Raw genomic sequence first — 13438 nt, forward strand, 5'->3', positions numbered from 1 at the left:
GATATCCAGGAAGAAGGAAGGGGTATGCAGAGAGGACTGTTGCACCAGCACAGGCAAAGGGGACACACACATACTCACATGAACACACATACACACACACGCACATGAACACATACACACAGAAACACACACTCTCACACACACATTCACACACACAAAGAAGTACACACACATACTCACTCACATACAGGAACACCCACACACGGGAACACACACTCGCATGCAGCAACAATACACACACAGGAATACACAAACACACTCATACAGTCACACACAGAAACACTCATGCACACGAACACACACATGAACACACAGTCACACACAAACACTTATTCACAAACACAAACACACTTTCGCACACACAAACATACATGAACACACACACATGAACAAACAGTCACACAGTCACATACACAATCACACACACACTCATGTACATTCATGCACACACACACACACTCCTATCACTTTGCTTTCTTTGGGTCTGTTTTTATACTAATTATGGCACTGCATGTTTGTGTATCTCTTTACCTCTGTGAGCAATCTCAAGAACATGCGAACTTTTCTTGTTTCTTTGTTTTCAGTTTTTTGTTTGTTTGTTGCATGGTGGGGCATGCTTTAGTACATACATGGTTCACAAATACTGGGTTTCTTTTGACATTGTCCTAAATGTAAATGACATGCTGTGGTCACACTCATCCCTTTAAACTCTCTCATTTCCACTGTCCACAGGAACCACGGGTTTGAATGCACAGGGACTGAAATGCCCAGCTCACTGGGGTCTCTGGAGTATCAATCATTTCATCTGGAGAGCAGCACCCAAACCCTACCTCTGCCTCACATGGCTGTTCATGGAAGAGTAGCCGAGAATCTCATTGTCAGGCTACAGGCAGGGGGCTGCCCGTGTAAGAAAATAAGTGGGTTTGCTCCAGTGCCTGCTATGGCAGAGTTGCACACACCCACCAACTCCTGCCATGCTAAATTATTCATAATTATATATGAATCTGTTTCCCATCGCCAAAAGAATTTGAGCGAGCAATTTGTCTAGCAATTCAACGAAACACTCCTGCAGCACTGGAGTATTGAAAGAGGAGATTCTTCCGAGGGCCCCATTTACTCAGGAGCCAGACTCTGACTGGGTGGGGTCTAAGGCTTGAGAAAGACACTTCTCCATTCTGTGTCTTCGTGGTGCCACAACTCCAGGCATAAGGCGGAGCTTAGTTTCCTTTCTATTTCTCAGCTTTGCAAGTTTCTGTTTCCTAGGAAAGGAAAGCACAACTCTCTCATCTCCTCTGACTCCACCCTTCTAACCTCAAGTAGCAAAGGCTACTTCCTGTTAGACAGTGTTCATCACTGTACAGTCAGTGTGTAGTTCATGAGCTCTGGCTTCAGACTGAGACACTGTGTCAGAAGTAACACTGAATCCTTCGAAGAGCAATGGGGCAAAAATGTTTGTGCGAACCCTAAACTCTATTCCTTGGTTTCTTTTGTTGTGAGACAGGATCTCAGGTATTCCTGGCTGTCCCACCAACAAGAACATGGAACTCCTGACACCTCAGTCATGTCTACCCCCAAGTGTTGGCTCCATAAGCCTCTGCCACTATGCCTGGCTGGCTTTTTTTGACTTTTTGATTGTTAATGCTTTTTAGTTAATGCTCAAAATAAAGGAGTGCTCTTGCAGTTTCCACACATGTATAGCATTGTATCGGGCCCTGTTATGCTCCCTTAGATCTGTCCCCTCCTTTACTTGTCTCCTAATTACCCTCTTTCTACCTTCATGTCATACATGCCAATCTACAGCTCATATGGGAGAGACCTGAGATCATTCCTTCCCCTTCTTGTTAGTCTCTTATTTTTCTCACTTTCTTCTCTCTCTCTCTCTCTCTCTCTCTCTCTCTCTCTCTCTCTCTCTCTGTGTGTGTGTGTGTGTGTGTGAGTGTGTGTGTGTGTGTCATGCTAAGCACACATTCTACCGCTAATTTCCAGCTCCATCTCTCAAGTAATTTGTATCTTTGTCTCTACACACAATTTAACTTAATGTCTACCTTTGCCCATCTCGATTCACACTCCTTTGTAAATGTTTCATTTCCTCCCTGATTAGCTTCACCATTTTCCAATTGAAGCTGCAAGAAATTGTTAAAATCTTTCTGCTCTGGGTAGGAATGGAGCTTAGAGGCAGATGATTTACCAAGTATGTATGAAATCTGGTGTCAGTCACCAAACACACACACACACGGGGGGGGGGGGGTTAGAGAGAGACAGAGACAGGGAGACAGAGAGAGACAGAGAGAGAAGAAACAGAGGAAATCACAGAGACAGAGACAGACACACAGAGAAAGACAGAGAGAAGCAGAGACAAAGGATCTTACAGAGACAGAAAGACACAGAGACTGAGAAATATGGCTCTTTACTGTGACCCGCATGAATCTGGTTGTAGATATGATACAAAGCCTCTCCTGGAATATCTCTATTTGTCTGTATCCTTTTATACTAGCACAAGGAGGAAAATATTCATCTTCATATTGTTTTATGTCCCCACAGCTTGGCTTTGTGACCAAGGAGAACATTCTCTCTGGATTCCAGTATCCAGAGCAGACGCTGACTCATGGAGGGGCCAAATGGCTCAAGGTATAAAGAGACAAGCAGATGTCTCCTAGCCCATGTGCCAGCTCTAGAATGTCTGACTTCAGGAGCAACCCCAATGCACATGGGCTTTGTCACCTTCACCTTCAACGTCTAATTATATCTGGGACCCTCTTGTCCTTCATGTGTTCCTCCAGGAATCACAGACCAGTAAGTCTGTGACTCTTGGAGAAACTTCACAAACCTTAGAAAAGTGGTTCTCAACCCCTGGGTCACCGCCTCTTTGAGAGTAGAAGGAGCCTTTCAAAGATTTGGGCTTTTCAAGTAAAAGGATTTGAAAGATCATTGGGGCTGGGAATAAAGCCCAAGACCATAGACATGTTCACAACACGCCCTAATACTGAGCCATACCCCCAACCCCTAGAGGGATTGTTAAAAGGCTCTAAAGGAACACCTTAATCTTGCCAGTGGGAATAAAAATTGGAAGAGAAAACGTTAGTAAAGAAAGTGAACGCCAACTCTTCCATCAGTAGGTTCTTTGTGTCTGCATTCTTACCAACCTTATGATTAATAGGAAGTGAGGAGTAAGTGCTCTGTGTTTAGTCCTCTGCACGTGCGTGATGCCTGTGGGACACTGGGATACTTCTTCACCACACTTGACAGAGGGAGTCACGCATGTCTGGGGAGCACCGGGAACTGCTCTTTTGTAAAGGAGCCAAAAGGTTCTGACAAGAAGCTAAGGCTGGGAAACTCATCTGCCTCACGACAGTTCTGACTCGGCTCCCATGAGATGTGACACCTCTGTCCCCCTACCTTACAAATCGATTGCTAATTCCATTTCGCAGTGATTATTTTCTACCTCTAAGACTGAAACCGAAGGACATCCAGAGAATGGAGACCAGCGTGGCTGTGAAGGGAACACCATGGCAAGGTGGCCAGTGGCAGAGACTCACAGTGATGCCGACAGTAGTAAGAGCCATGACAGTAACCCGAGGTCCAGAGCAGACTTCAGCTGGGCTGCAGCCACAGCCCTCACAGTCACGGAGTTTACACGTAGCTTAGAGAGACACTCAAGGAGATGAACTGACTGATTCTCTGTGTGGATCTAGAAGTTTCATCCTTTCTTGTTAACTTTGCTTACCTTTTCTATTTCCTTACTGGAAAACACTTCTTGAACAACTCAGAATGATTAGACATATAACATAAGCCTGCACCCATCCTGGTGTGGTGGATCTCTTTCAATCTCAGCAGTCTGAGAGGCTGAGGTAAGAAGGTTGCTGCAAGTTGAAGGTCATGCTGGGCTTCTTAGTGAGTCTAAGGCTAGCCTGACTTATATAGAAAGTCACTGTACCAACATATTTTAAAATACCCCCTCACAGTTTTCTGAAGTGCAGTTTCTGCATATGGCAGGGCTGTTTTGCTCATGAATATACAGCAGCTATGAGTACCTGTGTAAGATCTGCCCAAGAGAAAGCAAGTCATCAATTCCAATGTGGATGGGGAGGAAACCATGAGGCTCCATCCTAGAGAAACTATTGGCAACTGATGGCTGAAGGAGGGGAAGTATCTTAGTTAGAGTTACTGTTGCTGCGATAAAACCCCAAGGCCAAAGCAAGTTGGGGAGGAAAGGGTTTATTAGCTTACACTTCCATATCGCTGTTCATCATCAAAGGAAGTCAGGACAGAAACTCAAACAGGATGGGAACCTGGAGGCAGGAGCTGATGCAGAGGCCAGAGGAGTGCTGTTTACTGGCTTGCTCTCTATGGCTTGCTCAGCCTGGTTTCTTATGGAAACCAGGACCACCAGTCCAGAGACGGTCCCCACAATGGGGCTGAGCCCTTTCCAAATCATGAATTAAGAAAATGTCTCACAGCAGAGCCCACAGCCTCATTGTATGGAGACACCTTCTTAATTGAGGTTCCTCCCTCTCCCATGACTTTGACTTGTGTCAGGTTGACATAAAACTGTCCAGCAGGAGGGTAGTCATTTCTGTCCTGAGATGTGGTTCCTGGTAGCTTGTCCATGTCTTTTTTTTTTTTTTTTAATCTTTCTGTAGTTGCTATCTTACAGAACTTTTGGTGACAATTATGTTTTGAAATCTCTTAGTGCAGAGAATGAATTTCTGTGAACGTTTCCTGCCATGGAAGTCATTTGAGCAAACATTAGATTTTAGAGAAAACATTTTAGTACCTTAGGGTAATCAATTTGGTTGATATAAAATACGATAAGTGTATTCCTTCTACTCAACATACGTCAAACTATTTCTGTCAACCTGAGGCATGTGTCACTCATTCTGATGGCCAGGGGCTCAGAGAATTGCAGAGACAGACATGGACCTTGGAATCTGGCAGCACTGGCTTTAGACCCTGGTGTTGGAACTTAACAGTTCCATAGTTTTCCATATATTTGTGGTTTGAAATCAAAGCTTTCTCAAGTCTATACGGGGCCCCAATCTATCAATAGATTCTCACACAGAAGACTGTATATTGTGTACAAATTGTGGAGGCTTTTATATATTTATCAATCTATTTATTATTATGAAAGTTATGAAAAGCAAGAGGTTGGAGGGGGCTCATGAAGCAGCAGTGAGCTTGGGGGGAGACAGAAGCAGCTGCTGGGAACTTGGCAGAGTTCCCAGCTGGTTCTGGGAACTGGTACTGGTGCTGGTGCTGGTCTGGCCGCTTCTGAGACTTTCCTCTTGCAAGGACATAGCAGTGCAGCACTTTCCACATCATAAACCACAGGGCCGAGCATTGTCTAACAGTGTGACTGAGAGGAGAGAAGGTTAGGGAGAAAGGAACACGGGAAAGGGTAGGAGTGAAAACTGAATTGGGGATTCCTGGAAGACATGCTAGCTCCTGAAATGGAGCTCAACGGGGGAGATGTTGGGAGGCGCTTTCTTTACAAGTGAGTTAGGGAATTGAGGTAAAACCAGGGAGAGAGGGATGTGGACTCCTGGGTAGGTTACAGATGCAGTCCAGACATCAAGGATCAGTAACTGAATAATCAAGACTAATGATTTTGTCTCAAATCCAAGAGAAACCCTTCCAACTTCCCTAGCTAAATGTATTCTAATTGCCAATTCCCCTTCCTGACCTGGCTAAGCCATCCGGAGCTTAACCCATTCCTCTGCGGTAAACCTTTTCACACAACCTTTTTCCACGTGCCAGGATTCAGGATGTGCAGCGAACACTGCACAGCAGAATCTCTCCACTCTGAGCGCACACACATATGAACACAGAGCTCCGGATTCATGGACTTCCATGAATTTGCATGTGTACTTGATCTTCTCCTTCTCCTCACAGAAGTGAGTGACAGGCAGCTGTTGGATGCACTTTTCTATTTCACTCTCTAACCGCTTAGGCTGGCAATTCTTTGCTTCAAAACCAACTATCTGCTTGTTTTTTTCATCCAAACCAATAAACAAATACCCCCCATCAGTGTTGGCAAAGGCAGAAACAGTTCGAGGGAGAATCTCTTTAACTCGCTGCAGCAACTTTTTTGTTTCAAAGGATTTATATTCAACATTTTTGGATTCACTAAAAGAGAACTTTCCCATTTTTGTAAGTTTTGACTGTTTAAAAAAAGCATCAGCCAACTTCTGCACATGGACTTCTTCCTGCGTCTCATCACCAGGCCTTTCTGAAGGCCTTGCTGAAGGTGACCTTCCTCCTGCACCCTTCGTTGTTTCTAAGAACTCCTTAGCAGCATAAAAGTTCATTTCAACTGAAGACGCCCCATTTCTCATGTACAAATTGGTTGCAATGGTGGCAGGCTTCTCAACAGAGGTATCTGGACTCTGTGACTTTACACTGATGAATAAGTCGGATTGAACTTGCTTGAAGTCTGGGAGTGTAGTTGGCAAAATGCTCTTAAAGGAGGTTTCCAAGTCATCTCCTAATCCATGTTCGGAGTGAAGATAGTCTCGGTTTTTACTTTGAACCTTGACCTTTCCCTCTCCAGAATTCATCAGAGCACATAGAGCTTTTGAGACGTTCCTGTTCTCTTCTACCCTGACATGATTCTCCATGTTCTTCCTACTTTCTGTCCCAAGTGTGATTTCTCCTGCATTTAGAAGCATCTCAGGATGGGTGCTTTCAACGGTGATGTTCATTTTCCAGCCGTTCTGCCGCTCCCGAGCTGTAATCCTTACCTGTAATTAGACAGAGCCATTAGTGTTGGGCTGAAGAGGAGAGGGCAAATTCTGTACTGAGAAGCTAACAGCAAAAATTGCTTGCTGGATGTGGTCCATGGGACTGGAGAGTGTGCAGACTGGGGCAATGGTTCATTGGGAATGGATGTTTAGACCAAGGAATCATGTATATTTCATGACTTCTCACAGTGTTTTGCTATATTCCTTCTGATCGCTCTGCATTTTAGCCTCATGTGATCAGTGACTTACCTCCTTCCTAATGTTCAATGTTAATGGAACTCGGATTCTGTCACTTCTCTTACAATAAAGCACAAGTACCTTTTGCCTATGTTTTGGGGTTCTGTTTGTTTGTTTGTTTGTTTAAAAGCAGAAAAGTATTATTTTTATTACTCTTTATTTTTCTTTTAATAATTTCAGGTGTTCACCCACCAGTTGTCTACTTTTATGAAGGAACCTCTGGCAAAATTGGCTTTGGGGATCTAGGGACATACAAAAACAAAGTAGGTCAATTGTCTTTTTTTTTTTTTTTTTTTTTTAGGAATAAATTCATTCACAAACTTTGGCCATTAACCTTGAAGAAGATGGACCAGGAAGTGGTCCTCTATTCTTATTGGACACCCACATCCTTATAGTGAGGTAGGTTCTTGTATATGAAACAGAAGCCTTGTGACCCAATGCCTATTTCTTTTCAAAGGTCATAGAGTTTTTTACTCTGATGGTGATTAGGCCTCTGGGAGGTTTCTAGGTCACAAAGACAGTGTCACCTAACTGTCTCCAGTATCTGGAAAAAGGTCCTCCAGACAGCTAAGCTCACCCTGTGCTACATCACATCCCAGGGAGATGTTAGCAGTCTTCAGAGAAGAGGATTGTCCCTAGACTCTAACCATCTTGAGTTGGACCTCTGTACCTACATTGCAAGAAACTAATGTCTGTTATTCCTAACTCACTATGCTTGTGGCATTTTGTTATATCAGGCTGAAGGACATGAGGCAGCCAGCTTCAGGCTCTGTGTCTCTCACCCTTGGTGTTATCCTTTTAAAAAAACATCAGAGAACATTTCACTACAGTCTTCGGCCTGAAATGATTCGATATTTACCAACTACTTCTTCTTGTTCCTGTCTGCTTAGGTTCTAGCTTATTTTTATTTATTTTATGCATATGGGTGTTTTGCCTACATGCACATCTGTCACCATGTGAGTGTGGTGCTCACAGAGACCAGAAGAGAGCATCAGATCCTCTGGGACTGGATGTCAACCTGCAGGTGGATGCTGGGAACAGATCCCTGGTCTTGCTTTTCCCTGGGATCATATATCATTCACAATCAGTTTTGTATTACAACAATTAACTGTGTGCTTTAAAAAGACTTTTACCTGATGCATAATCCCATATATATTAATGTGTTACTAAGAGAGATGCCTGTGCAACTTTTAAATATTTACTGTAACAGTGCTACTAACATGGCTCAGAGTGACTGGGGTTTGAGTATGCTAATCACATCAGATTTTCACTAAGCCCAAGAATTCCCTCATGAAGTCCCTAGTCCCAGACACAGAATGTTTCAGGTATCTAGAAAGACCTGCTGGGATGTGGGAAGGAGCATGGGAGGCCAGAACAGGTTAGACAGAATGGAGCCAGACTCCACGAAATATGAAGCAGAATTCCAGAGGAGCAAAATCATGGGATGAAAGGGTTGGAGTTTCTGGAAATGAAGACTTAGGCTAAAACAGAAGGTCATGTTGACCTTCTGCCTGTGGTATGTAAAATTGCTAAAAGCATCTAAGCACATACAGCGCTGTGATTGGAGAGCAAGCTTCTGAAGTCAGACTTACTTGGTCACATGTAGATGAAACACCTAAGAATTTGGAAATGAACTAGCAAATTCTTCTCTGAAGGATGGCATCAGACTCTTTTCCAACCAGATTTATCATGGGCAAGCCTACAGGCTTTTGTCTAGGCTAGGAGAGTACACTGTGACTGCAAACCAGGAACAAACAGCAGCAGACACAGCATCCCTCAGAGCTACCTAGAAACTCAGAGCTGAGCAAGGACAAATCTGCTTTCTTGAGAGAACTTCATTCAAAGAGGACCCAGGAGAAAGCATTTGAACCTGACCTCAAGATATTCCAGAAGTGAGGCTGAGGCAGAAGTCCTGATCCTGTCTCGCCTATATTTCCTTTCCTTATCATCTCTAGTTAGTGTTGCTTGGTTCCTACTTCTTCCATGGGAGGGCTGCTCCAGAGTTGAGACCATTTTTGCTGATGGACTGCCTGGAGACATGTTCACCATCACTGCAAAAGGAGGCAGGGAGCCAAGGGGGTGGTGCACACCTGTCATCTCAGCTCTTGCAAAGCTGAGTTGGAAAACAACCTGGAAGATATTCTGGGTAAGGCTCTGTGTGCTACAGTCTCCTTGCTGGGTAGGTATTGGGGTAGGGAGTATAAGTAGGAAGGAAACAAAGAAGTCAAACAAAAATGAAACTGAAGCCCTAGTAAGGCCCCAGAAATAACAGTTTCATTTCTGCTCAGATGGAAGGTGTAGTCCCACCCTGTTCTATGCACTGCTAAGCAGTCTCTGATACTCATTTCCTTCCAGTCCCTCCCATCCAGCACCCCTTTAATCAGGCTTTGACCCAAGCCAGCACCCCTGGTTCACTCCCCAACATGGAAAGGGAACAGGATCCACATCTCACACTAAAGTGCTGGTGGAGGATGTTCATTCACTGGCAAATTTGGAACTCAGAACTGTAGTGGAACCATCTTATAGAGAGTCTGTGGGATAGCCTGGGACCTGGGCTACATCTCTCTCTTCAACACCTGTAACTATAAAAACATTTCTATGATTCAAATTCTCTCCCTGGGGCATCTATCCAGAAAATGGTCTTTAACAACTAAGCTGGACTCTGAGGCTCACCAAACTCTAATGCCTCCATGAATCTCATTGATGTCCCAGAAGCACTGAGTTGGGTTCAAACATCAGTAGTTTCTTTCAAAATTCTCTATAGTGTTCATGGGAGAAAATTCTCAGCACTGAAATCAGAATTTTTGCTGTTGTTATCTTTGGCAGAAAACAGATGACAATCAAGCAGGTGACCCTAATTCTGCAAGCAATGCCAGATGGTAGGAAGGCACAGAATGAAGACACAGGAGTGGGAAAAGCTTCTCTTGGGAAACAGCTGTGGAACGTTTCCAGCTAGGATGCTGTTTTGCCTCTTGCGTTGGAGAGCAACAACGCTCTTGTCTTCTAGAAGAAAAACCTCCAGGGTCTGCACTTCTTAGATCTACTTAGCTCCAACATGGAGTTGTTGCATGTTTAAGGGCGATTTCCCCCTACCTTCCCACAGAGTCATGTCTCCAAAAGATGGAACATCTTCAGAGGGGCTTGGAGACCTGCTCAATCCCCTGCCTCAGTAACCCCTACTTCACCTCTCAGAATATCTCAGGTCCCTGTATCTGGATCTGTAAGTAGCCCAATCTAGGCAGACCGAGGGAGGGATTTTGCTCTCATCTCATGCTCCCATAGTATCCACGTCCTGAGCAACCAGTGATGGAGGCTATGAAGGTGCCAAGGAGCCAGAGTTCCTAGAGAGGTGCCAATGCAGCCAGGGTCCTCCTTAGAGCTCTGGGTTGTGTTGGCAGCCCCACCTCATCCCACAGCCAGCAGAATGAACTATGGGTGGGCTTTGGGACAGAAAAATCTAAAGATGCTGAGACAGAGGCAGCTGCCATGGACGGTGGAGGGTGGCTTACTTACCTAAGCTGCTCTACTAAAGTTCCTTCAGCTGCTTGAAGCCAACAGTGAGTTGGCTGTGCTGTGGACACCTGCTGGCCAGAGGCAGGAAGGCAAAGCCTGAGGCAGACTCCCTCAGCAGTGACTTGGTGGCTGTCTCCAGAAGTCCTTCTCAGCACCCAGATGTGAGGGGAACAAGCTGCAGTGCCTGTGGTCGCTCTTGGCTTTTGTCTTGGCAGACCTTTGTGGTTTGGACTGATTCATCTGCTCTAAGTCCTGATTTCAGTTTTGGAGAACCTGTATTTCGTTGGTTGACGTCACTCCAGGAAGTGTGAGCCGGTCTCCCTCGGCTCTTTGATCCCCTCTGTGATTGTCATTCCACCTGTCAGAACTGAAGAATAAGGCTTCTAGACTTTTGAACTCAACCTTTACAACTTCACTGGAATCCCCAGGGCAAAGCTGCTGCTGCCCTGACACTCAGAAAGAGCAGGTGACACTAAGCACAGGCAAGAGCACCCGTCAGAGCCTCTCCAGGGAGGAAGATTTGAGGAGGCTGAGCCAGGGGAGGCAGAGTAGGATGCTGGCTCATAAGGTGCAAGCTGCATCCCCTGGCTCTTTGAGAAGATGGGTTTCTATGGGAGGCTCCAAGGGCAGCTCTAGCTCATAAAACTCACCTGCTCTCTTCCCTTGTGCCCTCTCTTTTAATAATTATGGTAATATACGTTTTCCTGACTCGCTGGGCAATGGTGGCGCATGCCTTTAATCCCAGTACTTGGGAGGCAGAGGCCCAAATGGATTTCTGAGTTCAAAGCCAGCCTGGTCTACAGAGTGAATTCCGGGACAGCCAGAACTATACAGAGAAACCCTGTCTCAAAAAAAAAAAAAAAAGTTTTCCTGACTCAGTGCATTTAAGATTCAAAAACCAGCTGTGAGGAGAAAGATGAGGCTGTTGAGTTGAGAGGAGAGAAAATGAAGGAAGAGAGCAGGAAGGAAAAGCCTAGGAAAAAGTATGAGGAGAGAGAAGGCAAGGAGGTGGCAGAAGTTCCTGAGAAACGCAGCTGTTGGTGCCTCTCCACCATCCGCCTCAGGCAGGCACTGAGCCTGGGGATGACGCCAGCACCCATGGTCAAGACACCCCAGTTCAAGGGAAATGGATTATAAACAAGATGTTGGCATTGTGTCCTGAGGTCCTCCCCACCCCCTAACACCTATAAGTATAAATGTTAATTCCTTACGGTCTGGTTTGGATCTTCTGTTACATACTGTTGTTAGGACAATGCCGTAAGGCGCCTGCAGAGGGCGCAGGGCCCTCTGCGCTCTCTCTCTCTATCCTGAGGGTTCGAATCCCGCTTGCTCCCGAGCATCTCCTCCCACGTCTCATGGGAAAAAAAAAAAAAAGTTATTCCAGGCAGTGGTGGCGCACGCCTTTAATCCCAGCACTTGGGAGGCAGAGGCAGGTGGATTTCTGAGTTCGAGGCCAGCCTGGTCTACAAAGTGAGTTCCAGGACAGCCAGGACTACACAGAGAAACCCTGTCTCGAAAAACAAAAACAAAAACAACAACAAAAAAAAAAAAAATCAAAACAAAAACAAAACAAAAAAACCAAAAGGACAATGCCACATGCATTCTGTCATCTTCTGGCTTTTCCCACCACTGTTACGTTCCTGAGCTACTGGGTCCTCAGAAGGAAATGGTGCCTAAGACCTTGAACCCAAACTTGATCTGCCAACACAAACTTGTACCCAGGTCCCCTTGCACACCTCTTGAACTAGCTTACAACATTAGGCATAGTCAGAATTTCTCATTTTTCTAGAATCCTGGAAGTTTCCAGTTGAATCTCATATGTTGCCAAATATATGTTGATATATATGTTTTATGTATGTAATGCATACTCATACATACATGGTGGAATGCCTTTCAGATGTAAAGAAAAATGAAATGAAGTCATTTGTAGGAAGGAAAACAGAACGGACAAAGAAACATTCATTGTGGTGAATGAAGCGTCTCAGAAATGGAAATACTGCTTCTCATCTCACCTCTATGGAATTTCATACTAAGTTGAGTGAAGGTGTCTAAAGGTAGGAGGAAAAAGCATTGAGAGAAGCTGGAGGGGCCACATATGACAAATGTGACATGCTTCACTCATTTGCAAAATCTGGGTCTGTATATACACACATACACGGACACCAGAGGAGGACCATGGGATGAGTAAGGTGACCATCAGGAGAGGAGAGGAAGAAGGGGGAGGAAAATGTAGCGGCGACTGTCAGGGAAGTACAATGGCATCGTGTGTGAAGCTATAATTGGCACACTATTTTGTATGTTGGCTAAAAACCGTTTAAACACAAGCAAACATGGATATCCCAGTTCCTCCAGGTCTGTCTACTCAACAGCAAGAGCAGAGTCTCAGATGCCAGAAAGATCACCTTGTTATCTTAGAAAGCATCTGTCAGAGGAGACAACAGAGCTATCCCAAAGGTCCTTGAGAGGAGGGGGAGTGGATGATTGACTGGCAAGCGATGGGGATGATAGTCACACCCAAAGTGAGTTGGTCATAGTGGTTGTGCTCCTTCCTGCCATTTAAGGCTTGTTGGGAGCCCACTGAGCCACAGTGGTCATCGGGCATCTCTGTGGACATCGGGCATCTCTGCAGCAGCAGGATCCAGCTCCACAGGCTGCATCCCAGTCATGTATGTGTTAGGGTATGACATACTAACTCATGAGATCAAGATCTGGGAATCTAGGGCCAGACAGGGGGATCCTGTGAGACCCTTAAAGAACATTACCACAGGGACTATGCCTTACTAATGCAGCCCTTACTGGAGAGAGATACAGGTCTGAAATTAGAAGAAAAACCAAGTGACCTCCTAGAATGTTACCAGAATGAAATTGTGGAGGTAATTGCACTAATGGGCCAGCATAGAGGAGTATTCACGCATAGATCTTAAGCTTGGGTCAAAACATCTAGGAGACTG

General features: G+C 45.1%; 1 protein-coding gene across 1 annotated transcript; it reads right to left on the minus strand.

Annotated features, from left to right (window-relative positions):
* Positions 1-5107: 5107 nt before the first annotated feature.
* On the minus strand, positions 5108-10819 carry LOC117711683 (schlafen family member 1-like). The gene is made up of 2 exons (XM_034507497.2): positions 10488-10819; positions 5108-6737 (listed from the first exon to the last, which is right to left on the minus strand). The coding sequence occupies exon 2, from the start codon at positions 6696-6698 to the stop codon at positions 5685-5687; it is 1014 nt and encodes a 337-aa protein (XP_034363388.1). The 5' UTR covers positions 6699-6737; positions 10488-10819; the 3' UTR covers positions 5108-5684.
* Positions 10820-13438: the final 2619 nt, after the last annotated feature.

The sequence above is a fragment of the Arvicanthis niloticus genome, chromosome 6 (assembly GCF_011762505.2).
Source record: "Arvicanthis niloticus isolate mArvNil1 chromosome 6, mArvNil1.pat.X, whole genome shotgun sequence".
NCBI lineage: Eukaryota > Metazoa > Chordata > Mammalia > Rodentia > Muridae > Arvicanthis > Arvicanthis niloticus.